Source organism: Chaetodon trifascialis, chromosome 1 (assembly GCF_039877785.1).
Source record: "Chaetodon trifascialis isolate fChaTrf1 chromosome 1, fChaTrf1.hap1, whole genome shotgun sequence".
NCBI classification, from domain to species: domain Eukaryota; kingdom Metazoa; phylum Chordata; class Actinopteri; order Chaetodontiformes; family Chaetodontidae; genus Chaetodon; species Chaetodon trifascialis.
Window position 1 is genome coordinate 12162038 of NC_092056.1, and position 18166 is coordinate 12180203.

Consider the following 18166-nt stretch of genomic DNA (forward strand, 5'->3'; position numbering starts at 1 on the left):
TTTTGCAAGTTTTAAAAATTAAAGGCCATGGTAGGCAGGAGGAAATTTAATTAAGCTCTGCAGAAATCCTGCCCACATATAGCTACTATTATATCCATGGTAACGCGTCATTTGAAGGGGTGTGCATAAGGCCGGCATTACACGATCATGAAAACGTGTGTGAAAACTGGTATGATCATGAATTAATCTTCATGATTGTTTATAATTGTTGTCATTAAGTGCCATTTAATTAATAATGTCATTCAAAAGTTTTCTAAAAAGAATTTCAATCAATGCTTTAAGATTTCAGCATCATTATAAAATTGACTGTTACATCAGTCTCCAACTTCCTGCAGAGTAACAACTACATCAACAGGTCGGTACAGAAGGGAGGCATACAAGGGGTCCCTGGTTCATCAGGGAGGTGAGCAAGGGTAAAGGGGACCTCGCTAAACTGTGGCTAGACTTAACACACTTAATACCCCACAAGCTAGTCGAGGCTGCAGTTGAGAGACATCACATACCCCAGAGGGTGAAAGGCCTTATCCTGGATTATTAAAGCAAGTACAGCTTAAAGAAAGCATGAGGAAAAGCAGAAGCACCAGAATAACGCCTGTTTTCCAAGAAAGGGACCCTCGAACACGTCCTGAGCAGCTGCTCCAAGACACTGAGCGAGGGGCGCTGTCCTTGATACGCGATCAGGTCCTCAAGTCCATTGCTGAGGCAATCAGCAAGGGGCTCAGTGATAGCAGATAAGACCAAGCTACAGACAAGATGACTGTGTTTGTCAAGGAGGGAGGGTGGCTGAAGAAAAGACCCATGAACCACTCTGCTGGTTTGCTTGCTACGGCCGGAGACTGGGTGATGACAGGTGACCTGGAGAGGCAGCTGAAAATTCCCCCACATATCATCTTGTCCTTGCTGAGGCCAGACATCATCTTGGTCCCTCAGCCACAAGACAGCCCATCTTGCTGAATTTAACTATGCCCTCAGAGGAGAGGATGGAGAGTTGATAGAGGAAGAGGGGAAAGTACTTGGTACTGGTGGAGGACAACGACAGGAACGGGTGGTGGGCCCGGTGCATGCCAGTGGAGGTGAGCAGTCAGGAGTTTGCAAGCCATTCCCCCCACAAGGCCTACGCAAGCCTGGGCATTGCAGGACCAAGAGGGAGAGGAGCCGTCAGCAACAATGTGGAGGTGGCAGAGAAAGCATCTTGATGCCTCTGACTGAAAAGGGGTGACCAGTGCTATCAGTCAATACTCCTTGAACAGAGAGCAGGCTTGATCAACCTTGGTCCAGAAGCCTGTACAAGGATGTTTGTTGCAAGACCATAAAACACCCAAGGACAACACTCATGATGTGTTCATGTGCCTCAGAAGATGTATGTAAGAACTATAAAACCTTTGTAAAACTCTACCACTGTACAAGGAAATTATCCACAAAACTGTCCTAACGGAACTGAAGTGTAATGATTTTTATTTTAAAATATTTATTGGTTTTAGTATTTTCATCCATAAATAAGGACACAAAGTAAAACAAAACAGCTCAACAGATAAATCCACATAATAGTAAGAATTAAAATCTAATAATAAATACATTTAAAAATATGTTTTTATATACTTTCCAAACCTTTAAAAGTTTAGTGTGTAGGATTTAGTAGGACAGTGCAGAGTGCAACCAGCTGAATACCACTTGTGTCACCCTTCCCTATGATGCAAAAAACACAAAAGACATGAAAGACCCTTGAGCCGGTGCATGGTTTGTCCATTCTGGGCTACTGTAGAAACATAGGAGCGCAACAAATCAAACCCGTTCCCTCTGTAGTTCATTCTAAGGTAATGAACACACAACTCTTCTTATTTTCAGGTGATTATACACTATCGGGATGTAGGAACAACCTGAGGAGCTGCTTCCACTGACCTGATGTCCGGGCAGACACACAAGGAATCAATAAAGCCTTTACATAAGCAAAGCTCAGGCTGGCACGACAGAGATCTCAATTTTGCACAGAAAGAGATGTTATTGATACACTTAAGAGGAATAGTAAAAGACATTTCAACACATCAGTTTTCATTTATCACAGTGTTTTACCAGACTTATGCAAAAGGCCTCAAATAAAGTTACCAGTTCTGCTAACATGCAGCTACTAGAATTTATTTTCTAAGACTAGAAACTGACAATGTGACATTTTTTGGCTGTTTTTGTGATTATTTGTGGTACCAGAAGCATAAGCATCTGTCTCCAACTTCAGGTCAATGTTGTCGTTCCCCTAACTTTAACGTAACAGTCATTTGAACCAAATACTTCAGGTTCTGCTGTGTGCAGCGCTAACATCACGCTGAAGCTGAAGATTATGCTTTGTAGAAATCTGATGATGAAAGATCAGTTTGAAACAGTTAACTTTCAGATTTTGGGCTAATTTTGGATGGATTTCATCACTATGGTGAAAAATTTGTTACCAATTGCAACGATGACATGTTTTAGTTTTGCAACAGCTCAGATTTGCGGCTCTATTCTCCAAACCAAAGGTGGCTGAGGCTCACAGGTGTCGGTATGTGGAGCCATCTGTCATACTGAAGTGAAACAAATGGGATTCCTCAGAAATGCAGATGAAATTGTTAAGACTGATGGCAATAACATACACCTACAGTTAAATTATCAAGCAGACTTGTGCCTCTTGTGTTGAGAAACAAAGATGCTAAAAAAACAAAACAACAGTGAAGTGACCAAACTATTTGCTCTCACTAAAATTAATGATAAAAGTGTTCAGCAACAAAACCAACAGGAGATTGATGCAGATGTGAATTGAGCACAGTCTGTACATGCCCACGCAGTCCTGAGAGGAGGTCTCCAACAAAACAAGTGAAAACACCTGTGTGGACAGTGGAGTGGTTCGGACTTTTCCAGACAAGGCCTGAATAAAAAGGGTCTAAGGTGCTGTGTTAAGGTTACACTTGGCTCTGCAGAGTGGTCTTCCTCACTTCCCACAGACAGGCAGACGTCTAAACCATCCTGTGTGTGAGAGTTACATTTTCTACTTAATGTGCAATGGTTGCTTAGTGTTTAGCACTGCTGCCCCACAGAAAGAAGTCAAAATACTCAAAATAAAATACTCTGTTCCTGTGTGGTGTTTGCACACTCTGCAGCAGTGGCTCCCATAAGTCTGAGGGGTCATGGGATGGCGAACGGTATTGGACAATGCATGCTGGATATTATTAGGGGTAATATTCCTGCTATTGGCAGCCCTGGCCTCAAAAATATGGTTTGACCCCTGGCCAGGCCCACTCCCTCTAAATATTTAGGACGGGAGAGATGTAAAGGACAAATTTAAATGAAAGAAATTTAGATATAGCTGTCATAAAAGCATCACTTCAGCTTCATTGTCATCAGGTGGAGAATTCCCCCCATTAGTGACAAACTTTATAGTATAACAGCACAAGAACATACGACAGAGCAACAGGATGCTATAAACCGAATGAGGAACGAGGGAGGATTTACAAAGTGTTGGAAAGGAACAGGTGTGAAAGGCTGCCGGGAAATGAAAAAAATCATTTGAATGTCCATCCATTCAGCTCGGCAGTACTTCCTGGAAGTTGCGGTAAAGAGCATGAGCATACACTCATGCACTGTATAATTCCAGTAGGTTTGGGACTTAACCCTGTCTCCATGGTAATTGGTGCAATGATGACAAATTTGCTGTTTCAACAAACAAAATGACTAAAAATTCTGGAGCCTTAACTGATGTCTCTGTCGTGTGTTTTCGTAACATCATCACATGTGTAACACAGGAGGGACACATTAACAGGAAAGGATGTTTCACACTGTGTCTAACAGGCAGAATAAAATAGAAATGGTTTGTTAGAGTTTGAATTTGCGGTCTGTGGGTTCAGACTGTAAGTCAGCAAAGTACTTCAGTAGACTCTGCAAATGGTGAAATGTTTATTTGCAAGGCTACCTGCACCATACAGCTCATTCTCCTGAGGATGAGTCATCCACAGGCTACATACAGTACATTTGAGGTGGGCTTCGGATAAGCTCCTGGAGGAGAATGTAGAGGGGCAAAGAACACTGCTGAGCCATCACAGCTGTACTGATTTTCTGTCACATTGTTTCACAACAGGAGACATTACCTGGTAAAGGAAACTGTAAATCTCACCCATCCCCCACCGCACAAGGTCCTGCCAACAGTCAGCTATGTATTGGTAAAGGGAGCCAGGTATTTGCTGCCACATTGTTTTCTCACAAAATTTGTTTACAGAGTGAAATGTGGAGGGAGATTGTAACCCGGAACGTTTCAGAAAACAAACTGCTGGGTGAAAAATGAGGAGGAGCAGCAAACATGTAACCAAACAGACACGTTATCAGATACATTTTTGTTGCAGCCAACATGCGAAATAGTTCAGCGTTTGGTGACATTCGAGTGAGGATAAAAGAAACACTGAGTGCCATCAAGCTCTCTCTGATGCCTCTACCTTTCTGCAGTAGACAGACAGTATACATATGTTGTCCTTGACGATGGATGTTAAAAAAATGCCCCTCACAGTTACCTTGAGCGGGCAAAAAAAAAAAAAGAAATAAAAGATGAAATAAAAAAAAGCACTAGATGGTCTTTTAAAATGCAGAGCTTTGTTCCAAACCCCAGAAGAAAAAAGAAATAGACAAAAGCTCCAAATGCTCACATTAGAGATCATTCAAGCATGTTTGAACCATAAGTAACAAAAATGATTAAAGGATTATCAGAATTGTTGGCGATTAATTTTTCCACTGAGTTATCCATGAATCAACTAATCATTTCAGCACTACTTTTAAATCTCTGTGAGGGTGTAACAAGCTATCAGGGCTTACCTTATCAGAATCACTCTGTTTGACTGCCTTTTAAGTTCAAGTATCTCCCCAAATGTGCTCCAATCTTGTGGATATTTTCTATTCTATACTTTTGTGTCTATTCCTTTGCTTCCCAGTGTTGGATGGACACAAATGTACGGAGTGTAAACAATCCTCTTGGTGCTGTTTTACATGCCAAATTCAGGGTGCATTGCAGGAATTTCCATAACCTCCATTTAAATATTTGCATTTAGCATCACGGGACGGAGCAATAAACAACTCTACTGTGCCTTGCTTATGATGCTGCCTAGAACAGCTTTAATTTTCTACTACAGCAAATTGAATTAATGAAGCAAAATAATTGTGCTATCCACAAATGCATTTGTGTCCCCCCTAAAAAAGAAGTGTGGAGGAGAATAAAATAGTAAATACTATGGCTCATCTTGACAATTTTTAAAGCAGGATTTGAAGCTGAAATACTACTCCTCATTTTTCAGCTTTTTCACATCAGCAGGACACACAATAAGCTGTGTGTATGCATCAGGCATGTACACCTCGTTTCAGGTGACGTACAGATAATTTTAGCCAAACTGAGGTAAAACAAAAGCCAGAAAAGGACACTATTAGAGCAGTAAAAGGACAGACAGTGCTGGTGGTCAGCTCTGCACGAGTTATTCCACGGTGACATATTGCTGTAAGATATCAGGTCATCTAATTAGACAGGGGATGAAAAGTTCACAGCTGTGACGTGCTGCCTTGTGGGAGTCAGGAACATTGTAGGAGGGATCATATGCTTATATTTGTATGTTCTGTTTGGTGTCTCTCTTCCTGGCCACGCACAAATATAAAGGCTCTATTCAAATGCTGCATTTACTCATTTCATTTAGGCCAACGCTCAAGGTTTTCCGAGTCAGAATTATAACAAAGAATCATAATTAATTGCATCTGTGTTTTGCGCGTGTGTGTGTGTGTGTATTAGTGTGACAGTATCTGGGAGTGTGGTGGGTTAAATGTTGCAAGTGCTTCCAAATCAAATGCTGACGTTTCATCTCCATGAGGAATCTTTGCTTTTAGCAGTCTTGTCTGTTGTCTATGTTTAAAAGCACTCATCTCTGACACTGCATGAGGTTCAGAAAAGGTTATTATCCCTCTAATCAGGAGCAAAAATAAATAGCTAAATAAATAAAACCATAAAATCTAAATTCTCTTACATGTGCTCCTGTGATTTGGTGGTGAAAATAAGACATGGAGTAACATAATGACAGTTCAATTAAAAGTGCTCTGACCTGAGGGCGAGATGTGGCCTTTGCTTAACAATACAAAAATAGAGTTAACAACTTTGTGACGCATTTGCACAGAGGTGTTTTTTACTAACAAATCACAACACACAGCATGTAATGTCTCTCAGGGAGGCAAGATAAAACAATGGGTCCGACATGATCTGAGATTCTACCTGCAGTTGCTAAGCAACACCCACCTCCAACCTCTCAATCTGTCCCATTGGTCAGCAGGAAAAACGCACAAGGCGCCCCATTGGCTAAGAGAAAGTTAATAAACTTTAGCCAAGACCTGCCTCCCTGTGTGCACACACTCTCTCTCTCTTTCTCTCTCACACACACAATGAAGAGATTCTTGTGAATGAGAGCATGAGAGGGTGTCAGTGCTTGCGCAGTACAGTGCTGATATATGCATTGAGCTCCTGAGCTAAAAATAAAGATCACACTGAATGCTGTGCCACTGAAAGTTGCAAGACTGAATTCAAAGTGACAAGTCTAGTTCTCTCCAGACAGAGCAATGAGGTCCCACCCTCATCACAGATCCACAAGGTTTTTTTTGACATTCGTTTTTAGTATAGGATTCTAATAAAAGCCTGTTCCCAGAAAGTCTTCACATCTGATCTGGCTAAAAATGCAATGTAGGAAAGCCTGAAATATCTTTGAAATGCAAGTAAAAAGTGGCGTTTAGCAGAGGTTTCCAAATGGACCCCCACAGTCCTGTGAGATGAGCTCAAAGACCCCTTCATCCACAATACAGTGAATGAACTGTTAGTGTTTAGGTCGGTTTGGTCAAGGTTGCATTTGTACTACTGTAACTTGAGTTTTCCATTATTTCTTTTAGCTATTTCAACTGTTTATCCATTACTTTTAGCTCACTAGTTCCACTGTTTGTCCTTTTCATCCAAATCATTTATCCATTACATTTCATTGATTATTCACCACTAGGCCGGCTTTTCATTACTTAGTCCACTATTTCAACCATTGCAGCTATTTTGAGTTCTCCGCTCGCTTGCTTGGGATTTTCTGTGTTTTCAGTCGTAATGTGTGATGTTATGTGTTGCAGCTGTCAGGTTGGTGGGAGCACCTATTGTGGCTGATGGTCGCTTGTTATTTTAAATACTAGAGATCCGCTGGACTCACCCCAATTTGCAAGTCAAATTTATTCCTTTGCATAAATGTGTAGATATATTTTATTTAAATCAAAATTTCTGTTTTTTAAATCAGCTACTCTACAGTGTTTCCATGTGTGCCCTGGCAAAAGCAGAAATACCCCCTGTGGAGCCAGTACACATAGTTGGGCAAAAAGACTAATTGGCATCATTTTCTCTCCCCTTTTAAAGGTTAATCTCAACTGGGGTTTTGGACAGCAGTGATTGAGTTAGTGGTAACACCTCTTTTAAGCCTGAATGTGTGTGTTAAATGGTGAAATACACTTCTCATCCAGAATCCCCATGAGGCATAGGTAGAGACAAATAGCATCCTATCAATCAATACACTCAGGGATCACCCTTTTTCCTAAAGGCATATGAAACGGGTGCTTTTTCCGATACAAAGACAACAAGGAAGTTATCTTTGTGAGTTATACTGCAAGTCGCTTGCAGGTCAGTTCAATTTTTCTTGCCATTGTGTTTTTCACCTTCCATGAGCCTGTCCTGCGTCACTTATTTATCGTTGGAACATTTTGTAACCCACACTTCATTGAAAACCACATTCAGACTCAACTTTAGTAGCAGAAAAAAGACAGATATTACATTTTAGAAAGGGATTTATTTATCGAAAAACAGCTACAGATTCTATTACAAGCCGTTTTATGAAAAATATTAAAAAGAATAAAAAACCAAAGCACAGCTCAGTGATGAGCGTTTTTTTTTTTTTTTTTACCATACTTCCATTTGAGGTCATCGATAGTCTACCTCTGATACTAGCTGCCCTTGGAAACATCACCTACCAGGTCGATCATTGTTTAGGACAGTGGTGAGAACGTCTGATCTGGCCCATGAGGCAATCCACAGATACCCACCAAGAAAACGAAACAAAGACGTGAAAAATAAATAGCAATTACTTCTTTTCTGTGAAAAGAAGATAACACAGCAGTAGACTAACACGTCCTTCGGGTTGGTCACTGAACCCAACATGAGCAGTTACACTGTTGTCAAGCCAGTGTGTCTGTTAGTTTGTGGGGTTGCGCTCACAATGATGAAAAAGGCTAATCTCAGAGTCATTACAGCTTCAAACGTGCTAATATGGAAGAGCTGCATGGACAAACAAGCTAGGGTTAAATTAAGGCTCCTCAGCAGAGTTTGGAGGTCCAACAAGCAGCTTTCACAGACCGCAGTCTGACAGTGTTATACAGGCAAGTTTTGTGGTAAGTGAGCAAATTGCTGATGGGCCTGATAACCTACAGCAAAGCCAACCAAAAACAAGCTCAAAGGTACAGCAGGTACAACAACTTCCTTGTGCTTGATTCTAAAAACCGTATGTATGTATATGCTGAGGATTTTCTCTGTTTTTTGTTTTTTCTGAGGAGACGTGCACTGACGTTTCCAAATCTGTTTGGGACAACCTACGACTGTGAGCAGCTCTTTTCAGAACTGATCCTGTAAAAACTCCTGTACAGCTCACCCAAACCTGGAAAACCAGCTGCAAGTAGCATCATCATCATCATCACAACCACCTGACATCAGACGCCTTGCCAAAGAGAAGCAGTTCCTGCCATTGCATTAGAGGTTAGTGTGTTATGTGCTCGGTAATTTAATATGGCCCACGACGGATGTTCTACAAACTGAAATGGCTTTTGATAAGAAAAAGGTTCCCCACCCCTGGTTTAAGAGAACAGTTAAAAGTACATAACGTACGTAAAACACAGAACATCCACAGGACATGTTTTATTTCTTGCTGTTAGTGTGTTTTAAAAAATTTAAAGGTAGGCTGAGAAATGACAAAAATCAGAAGAATCTAAACAGATGAACAATTAACTATACATTGTTTATATACAGTCAAGTAAACTTTCACTGCGGTGAAAGGCTAAATTAGAGCATAACAAAATAATACAACTGCTTATTACATTTTAGCTCAGAACATTAGCATCGGTGTGAGGGAACGACAGTGAACCACTTTTTTTGTAGATTTTGAGACGGACGGAAAAGACTGGCGAGTAAAAATGTTCATAAAGGCAAAATATCCTGATTTAAACATGGTGGTGCTTTATATCTGTTTGGTCACTCGTTTGAACCGCTGGGACGTTTTGTAGAAAATTGACTTGGATTTCCGAGGTTCAAGTAGGCTGAGATTTCCTTCAGAAATGCTCCTTGCAACTCTCCGAGGCCTGTTCTCCTCTGAGCCTGAGGACAGACGCCAAACAAGGAATGAACTGAAGGACACTTTTCTGTTTGCGATAGCTCTGAATACATGCATGTGGATGTCACAATCAGTTCTAATAATATAATAAACACTGTGAAACTTTGACAGAGCTCTTTTCTTCTTTTTCTTTGTGAACACTTACCAGCAAAACGATGCACTCTGATTGGTCCCCGGGTCACTGAGGGGTCTTTCTTTATGCGCTTCGGTGCAGAGAGACCCTGTGTTGGCTCTTCTCGGATGCTGCTGCAGTGAAGGAAGCATGGGGGAAATATGAAAACCCGCAACAGCAGAAGTTCAACGTCATCGAAAACTCAAAAAAGAAAAAAAAAAAAAAGAAAACAACAACAACAACAACAACAACAACAACAACAACAACAACAACGAAAGCATTTAATTAATCTATTGCCAGTATAAAATAAAATGATTTCCATAAATATAAGAGAAAAGGTCAGAGGGAGGGCACGTTACCAGTTAAATTTCCGCTTTCCTTGTGCAGCAGACGTCATGTCCATGTATGTCGGGTTGGGTCGTCTCAAGTCTTGGACAGACGCGGCCGGTTGCCTGCAATAAGCAGCATTTCCCTTTGCATTTAAAATCAGATAACTAAAATATAAAACATCTTATGACTGATCATTTTCTTTGCGTCTTATTTCAAGAGCTACGTACACAAATACGTACTTATCCGATGCTTCGTGTCGATGCACCTTTAGTCAGAAATTTGGTTATGTAAATTCTGTTGTCTCTCAGATAACTTTGACGCCACATTTTTTTCACCAAGGCACCTCCAGGTATAAACGGAGTAAATCACTGTTTAAGGGCCGGGTATTCCTGTTTTTGTTTTTGGTGATGATGCACACAAACAAGCTCACATCCTTTTCTTGCATTAACTATGCAGGAATTTCAAATTTGACCGATTCCACCTCAGGAAGGGATTGAGTTTGGAGCTCAAATGGACGTCTAGCATCTGATCTCTAGATCTGAAGTTTAAATTAACAAGCAGATAATTGAGGATGACTTGCAGTATCAGTGAACTGCTCTAAACTCTGGCATCACTCACGTGCCAAAGCTAAACCCAAAGTGGCCAGCTCCTCCACTGCAGCGCCAAAGGTTGACCATGTGACTGAGTGAGTCCTAGGAGCTGCTGGTGGAATCCAAAAACAAGAAGTAACGAGGTGTTTGGAAAAACCTGCCAGAGGAAATCAACCTGATGAAATTGCTATCATGTTTTATATAACTAACCTCAACCTGTAATTAGCCTTATGTAATTGACATTCCTCATATATTACTCAGCCAGGTCTCCAGATTTGTCTGGTATTTGTCTTTTTTTAATTTCTTCCAAAAACAACAGTCATTACACTACTACTACACTAAACTACAGTCACAACACTGTCAAAGTCACTTTGAACTTCTTACTCCCTCTCGTGTCCCTGTGTGCTACACTTTGCATGAACCCTGCCCAGGGAGCCGCCACTCACTCACCTTGCACTCCCAAAAATCGCTTGTCGACAGTCGGCAGTGCAAAACTAATGCACTAAGTTTCCTGAAGTCGTCCAGTCTCTACCTACAATGGTCTTGTACTGAGAAATATTTACAAAAAGGTCCTGCTTTTCCTTGCTATCTAAATGCAAGCTTCCCGTTGAGATTTGACAGCGTGCTAAGTGCTCTCATAAAGTCTGAATTAGCTCAACAACTCCTCATGAAACAGTATGTTTGTGGGGAAGCAGACATATTTTCAAGCAATTTGATTTGTTTTGGCTTTGAGGTTGGCTAGGAACAAATTTATGCACCAAATAAAATGATTCACACTCAATGTGTCAATGTGAACACTGCTCTGTTGGGAGCATCATTCACTAACACAAACCCTTTCTGCTGCTGTAGCTTGGTTTGCCAGTTCAGGCTGAAGACACCATGACGCCGCTCAGCTCAGCTGACTAAAGCCTCTTGGCCCAATGTTCCAGTCTGGAAACTTGCTGCTGGTATACTATTTGGACTTGAGTCTCTGTCTTGTTTTGAATAAGGTTTGGGAGATTTACCACTTCTGAATGGTTTAGTTAGCATCCAGACAGGCAGAGTGTCTTTTACACAGAATTCTTCAGCTGCTTTGAAACTTTCAGTGTGCAGCCAGAGGGACGTGTTTTAAGACCATTTCAAGGAACTGATTTGAGTTTTCTCTGAATCAGTTTTTAAAAGTGCAATACATGTTTTTGAATTAAATAAATGCAAAATTTTTCTTAATGCAATTCTAAAATTATGTGTTCTGCAATGAGGCTGGCTGAAACTTTGATAATTTATGCTTTCGGGGAGCAATGTTTAATTCAAAATGTGTTGAACAAGAACTGTCTGAGTTGAATACTGAACAAACGTTGAAACATCACACTTGTATTAGAGTTAGGCCTTATACCAAGATTAGCATGGATGACATAAGGAGTGTTTTTCCCTCTGTACCAATTTTTCTTAAGAAACATCAAGAAAAATAAGTGCATGTCCCTGATGTTTTAAACTCAATTAAGAGAGTTAACGACATTCATAATTTGTGTTTGCTGTACTTATTAAAAGCTTCAAAACAGCTAATTCAAAGATTCAAGGTGAAGGAGCAAATGCTGATTTCAACCTCATCGAATGTTCTTGACAGCTGTGACATCAAGAAGCAATGGTGGGAAATGGTTTATTTAGTCAAACGTCAAACTATATGTCGGTGCTGATTAAACATAAACCAAAAACAGTGTTTCTGCAGGGATTTTATGAACATATATGCTGCTTTTTTTTACCCACCTCAACTTGTGTTTCTTATTCTGTTGCCCGGCTATTGGCTACTGATTGGGAAAACACTTGCTTGTCAAGACATTAACAATATTAGATCAAATTAATTTTTGATGATACACGAGACATCCGAGTGATTGTGAGTGTGGCCCAGAGAAAAGGATAAGAAGCACACGACAAGCTGAGAAACACGAAGGCCTGTGTGCTGCATGGGAGCAGCTGATGTTAGAAAAACATTCATGATTAATGGCATATGTCCAGCAGAAAATGTGAATTTCTTGCTGCCAGCTAATTGCTCTGTATGTCACAGAGGTTAATTGTAATGATGCTAATATTGCTCACTGGTATACTTGAGCTTTAACACTAATGGAGGCAGCTAAAAACACTCCTTGGCTCAGTCTCCATTGCTGAAAAGTGCATTTTGAGACAAACTGTTTGGTGAACGGGAGGCGAGAAAGTACGACAAATGGCTGATAAATCGTGGCAGCTGTTGCAGTTTTTTCCTCTGAACTTGACTTATAAAAATGTATGTTTAGACTTAGATTACGATGTTATATCAGTTCAGGTTTCTGCTGTGACAGCTTTGTTTTCTTTCCCAAAGCATCTCCCATGAAGAGGAGTGTTTTCTGTTAACTTTCTTACAATATTTCAAGCTTACGTGACACTATTGTGTAGTGTACACTATTGTAGCAGTAAAAATTCAGAGTGACCACAGGAGTGTGGTAGGCGGCACGTGGGTGTACCGATGCATTTGTTTACGACTACTTCAACGTGTTAAAAGGCTGCACCATATGGACTGCCAAGAAAACCAATGTAGTGAATGTGTAGAGTCAAGAGAACTGTAATCCACATTAAAAGCAATCCTGTTGATTTACTTGTAATGTCATCTGCCTGACTTTCAGATGGGAGAAAATCTCTTCTGAAACCAAGTGAAGTGTGTACAGTGGATGGACAGAAACTCGTGGCGAAATCATAAAGAATGAATAAGACAAACTGGGTCTTACACTTAACATCCTCAAATCAAAAGAGAGAAAACGTAAATATTTTCTCACCTTTTGTTAGGAACCTGGTTGCCCTCATTGGTCTTGGGATGACGGAGCTGCTGGCTGGGACCTGAGTCAGTAGACTCCAATGCTTGACAGGGACTACCGCTGCTTATTATGATGGTTGCATCACTTCCTGTTTCAGAAACATTGTCCAGAACTTCAAAGGTCATGTTGGGATCCATTGCCCTGGAGGAGCCCAGCGGCAGGGCCTGAACAGTTTTTTGAATGGGTTCTGGTGTGCACTGGAGTGGGAACATGCCCTCCTCAAACACTTGGGTCTTGGCAATGGTCCGGGGGCTTTGTGGTGGCAGTGATGCACATAGATTTCTCCTGATGGGCATTCTGGGAGGTGCTTCCGGTTTCATATTGGTCTGATTTTTTTTCCCTGAAAAAGACGAAAACAATCATAAAAAGTTAGTAGAAATTAAACAAACAATGCACATTAATAATTAACCGATGGTGGAGGAACAGTGACACAAAGGGAACTTTAACCAATCGACACCAAAGAGCAATCATCCGCCAAAGTTCTCTTCTCACTCATTTGGAGTAGGAGGGAATCAGTGGGGGGAAAGATGATGTCACAACCTTCCATGCACCAATCAGATTTCAGCCTTATTTGAATCAATCATCGCTGATCAAAACACACCCACACAGTCCTGTAGAAGCAGGTTAATAGAGTTTTTGACTGTTGGACGCATTAATAAAAAATACTTGAGGACGTTTTATGAACTTTAACTTAGACTGTTGCGTTTAGCCGTGAATAATTAATTTAACAGAGAAATACTTTAGATTTAAAGGTGTTCTGGCGCTTTTGCAAGGAACCATTAAGGAACAACTTGTTTCATAACAGAATTCTAAGGTTCCTTATCAAAAAACTAATTTCTGTGTATCTGGTGTCTATGGGTACAAATAATGCTGGTCAAAATGTCACATGACGCAGGATGTGGTATGGCTGTAAAGTCGCCGTGTTACTTGTGGCTAAAATGTACATTCTGAGTGTCATCCATCACAAGTGGAAACATGTGGAAAGGTTTTGCCTCCTGCATCGACTTGACAGACACTTAGGAACTGAATGTATCTTTAACCTTTAGCTTTTATCAGACTGTATGTAAGCCACTGGCCTACCTCACCTTTGGTCCTTGAGAAAAACTGCATCATGTCTTTGCTGGCGTCTGCAAAGACAGACGCCAGCTTCTGCAACAAGCCATCTTTGGAATGCATTTATCAATGCTTTGTTTACAACTCAGGGCTTTGAAAGTGAAAGCAAATCAAAGCACTTTAAAAAGTAAGCAGGGAAACAGTAAACACACCCCTCCCCAAATGATGGCGTCCCCCATTCTCAATCAGTAATCAGCAATAAGTGCTGAAGTGCCGGCCTTAGGATAAACAGTGCAATTTAAAAAATGTCACAACGGAGAAATGAGATGGATTGTTCCCTTAAGTTATAAAGTGTGATCAGTGGTGTTGGAGATACTATGCATGGCACATGGCAATTAAACATTATCATGCCCTCCTTGCACATATAAATTTTACAATGTTGGAATGGAGCTGTGACATGCATTTTTAGCCAAAAAAGCAGTGCCTTTTATAAATAGACCAGACCTTGAGGATTTTACCTGCTAACAGCCTTGGAGCTTCTTTTTTATAACTGAGGAAAACATGGTGCTGAAACACACGACGCAGAACTCTGTGAACTCTGTTTTTGAAAGGAGAAAATGCTGCTGCTACTACTGTCGGTATGAATAGTTCAAAATAATTAAATTCAAATTAATGAAAAATTGGTTGGTTCCAACCTGTGCAATTATCCCCAGTAAAATCAAGGGCATGATCAATGCTGTGAGTACGATGTAAGTATGAGTAAGATTAGGGATGTACCGATCACGTTTTTTTGCCATCATTCCATTTTGAGTATCTGCCGATACCAAGTCCCGACCCGATACTCTATAAAACATTATGAAACGAAATAAGAGCAAAGAATAAGATCCAGGATGTCGCTTATTTTTTGTAACCAATGGCTCTTATATTAACATGTAACACTTATGCACAATTGTGCATGCATGCAGCGCAGTGTATTGTAAACTTCTATGAGGTAGCTTGAATTACAGTCTCAAGTCAGAACAGAACACAGAAATAAAATAACATTTTCTTCACATTAGTAATAGTGCAACAATAAGTAAGGGATAATGCTCGACGAGGTGTCCATTATCAGAAATGAATGGACGACGCGGAGGTGTGAACCGTCCGAATGGACTTCGCTTTCATTTCTGATAATGGACACCTTGAAGGGCATTATCCCGCTTATACCATGGTCACTTACGAAAGAAATAAATATTAAATCAATTATTAATATATTAATGTTGTTTTTTCACAACCCTTTCACAAGAAGTGGCTGAGTGGACTATTTAATATCTCTCGTTGTGACGCGTTGCCAAGGTAACCGGCTCTGGCCACAGAACCTGCAGCTCGGTCGGCTGCAGCTGTTATATTAGGCCTAATCAGTGGAGGGAAGTGAGATGATTGCTTAACGTTACGTTACGTGATACAAAGTATCATTTCAGAGGGCAAGTGCACCTCTTAACGCTTGTGTGTGTCCTCTACTGTCTTGCGGTTGTGATAAATAAACTGTGAAACAACGTATGTTAATGTATGTTCTGAGTTTCTGTTGCCACGGTTACCAACTAGCGTTTGAGCCAGCACAATTGTTCAACAAACTGCTGCGTGCTGCCGTGTTCCGCGCATGCGCTGTTCAGTGGCGTCTGTCACAGACACAGACCCGGCCTGTAAACGTTGGTAGTTAATAAATACTATTTTATTCTCATTTATTTTTAATCACTAGCCCATATATTGTAAACGTGATTAAAAATAACAATAAATATACATATGTATATATATTATTTATCCAATACCTGATGGGGACATAACGTCCGATCCGATCGAGTCTGCAGACACGTGATCGGCCCCGATTTCCGATCACGTGATCGGATCGGGACAACCCTAAGTAAGATGCATCTTTAGAGAGAGAAACACTGCTCAATACTGTCTTGATATTCAAAGAGCTGCAAGGATTGCGCCTTTCTGCTGTTCAACAAGACTGATGAGTCTGTCGAACAAGGAATGATCTAGAGCTAGCTGATTGTGTGCATCATTTTGCTGCCATGCAGCAGCTGCCCCTGCACCTAGATAGCGGTTGAGTACTGACAGACAGCTAACACTGGTGGATTGTGAATAATATTTGGAATCCACTGCCAAATAGCATCAGGATTGGTTTAATGTGCATTAATTATTGGTAATTATTGCAAGAATACAAATGTTGCAGAGCAGACTGATGTTAAATCAGTGTCTGCATGACATTATTAACACCATTACACTCATGGCATTTTCTACAGAGGTGTGGTGGGGGTGAAGGAAGGGGCTAAAAAAGGAAAAATGCCAGCACAGAAAGGAAGTGAGAACACTAAATGCAAAGGTGAATGACTGATTTATACATTACCCTAAATATCAAAATGCAATATTTAGCAAATGTGAGTCAGACTTCAGACAGCACACCGAGTGAGGAGACGATGATAAATAGCCCTTTTCTGCGGCAAAGGAGTTGTCCTTAGCAATAAATGGCAGCAGAGTTCCTTCAATCACATATTTTTGGCTTGTAGGGGATTAATACATGCATGAGTTGCTATTTCTGGTGGAGGCTGCACTGAATTAGGGTCGCCTGGTTGCTGCTGCCTGTTTTTTATAGTGCGCCTTTTCTGGTTGGTGGAGCAGGGGAGTTTACGTCTGTTGACGTTTTTTCCTGCCCTGCTGTGGATCTGCATTTTCATGAATGAAGCTCAAGAGGGATTGGGAGGGTTAGATGCTAGACAGACAGAGAAAAACATTTGAGGGTAGGAGGGAAGGAAAGGCAGAATGGAGGAAAAAGCCAGACTAAGAGACGTTTGAAGCAAAAGGGACAGCAAAATGTAGGGAGGAAAAAATAGATAAGAGAGAAGTGAGGGGTAGGAGATCGAATAGGAATATAAAAAGAACAAGATAAAAGGGGCAGTGGGAGGTAGCTGGATGAAAAATCATGAAGCTATTAATAAATGCAAGTGTGGAACTGTTATAATTAACACTAAATTGTGGAATGCAGAAATATTCCTTCAAAGAGATCACTTTTGTGTGATTCGTTATTATTAAGCAGTCCACAAAGAGTTAATGCTCTTTCAAAACCCCAACCCTCTCGAAAACCGGTGAAATTTGATTGGCTTTGCAAGCTGCAGGGTGGAGCTATTTCTCATAACATGCTGCAGTGACTTCCATTAACAGCTGAGGAAGCAGTAAGAGACTGACAAACAGCATCAGGATAAGATCAGAGCAGTTTGTCTGAATGCTAAATAAAAGCTTTATTTATTAAAGCACATCTGTGCTATTTCAACTCTATGTTACTTTGAATCATTGCCATTTAGCTTAGCTGGTAATGCTGCTCAACATGCATAAAGCTGTACCCACTGTGTAATATATGTGTGTGTGTATATATATGTACTACATGCATGTATGAGTTGTAGCTCTAGACTAAAATTGAAATGGACAGGCCGGTTTTCAAGGATGCAAGTGTGAGCCAGTGAATGCGTAATTGAGGAGAATGCATAGTTTTGATTTTATAAGAGAGCTGAAACTGTGGCCACATGATCCCAAAAATGGTAAAATAGTGATGCAAAGAGTTATTTAAAGGCTAAATACATGACGCTGATCAGACTATATGGTTTTTCATTATAAAGCTATTGCTAAGGCCTGCATGTGCGGTATGTTGTGTTGAAATTGGATGCATGCCTGGACAATGAGTTATTTCATAAGGTGCTGCTGCAATGTGGGCTCATTCTGCATTTCATATAGATATTATTGGTATAATGTTAACATAAATCCTTTTGTGTCAGGCAGATTTAG

The 18166-nt window shown here is 40.6% G+C and overlaps 1 protein-coding gene across 2 annotated transcripts in view; it reads right to left on the reverse strand.

Moving 5' to 3' along the window:
* Positions 1-7836: 7836 nt before the first annotated feature.
* kif18a (kinesin family member 18A) overlaps positions 7837-18166 on the reverse strand; it is a 28442-nt gene continuing 18112 nt past the window's right edge. The window contains exons 14-17 of one of the 2 annotated variants that reach the window (XM_070963933.1): positions 13253-13631; positions 9909-10001; positions 9583-9683; positions 7837-9421 (exon numbers count right to left, since the gene is read on the reverse strand). In XM_070963933.1, the coding sequence (XP_070820034.1) occupies positions 9285-9421; positions 9583-9683; positions 9909-10001; positions 13253-13631 (710 nt within the window). In that variant the 3' untranslated portion in view covers positions 7837-9284. The remainder of the gene's footprint in view (positions 9422-9582; positions 9684-9908; positions 10002-13252; positions 13632-18166) is intronic. The other variant, XM_070963942.1, reaches the window with a different exon arrangement.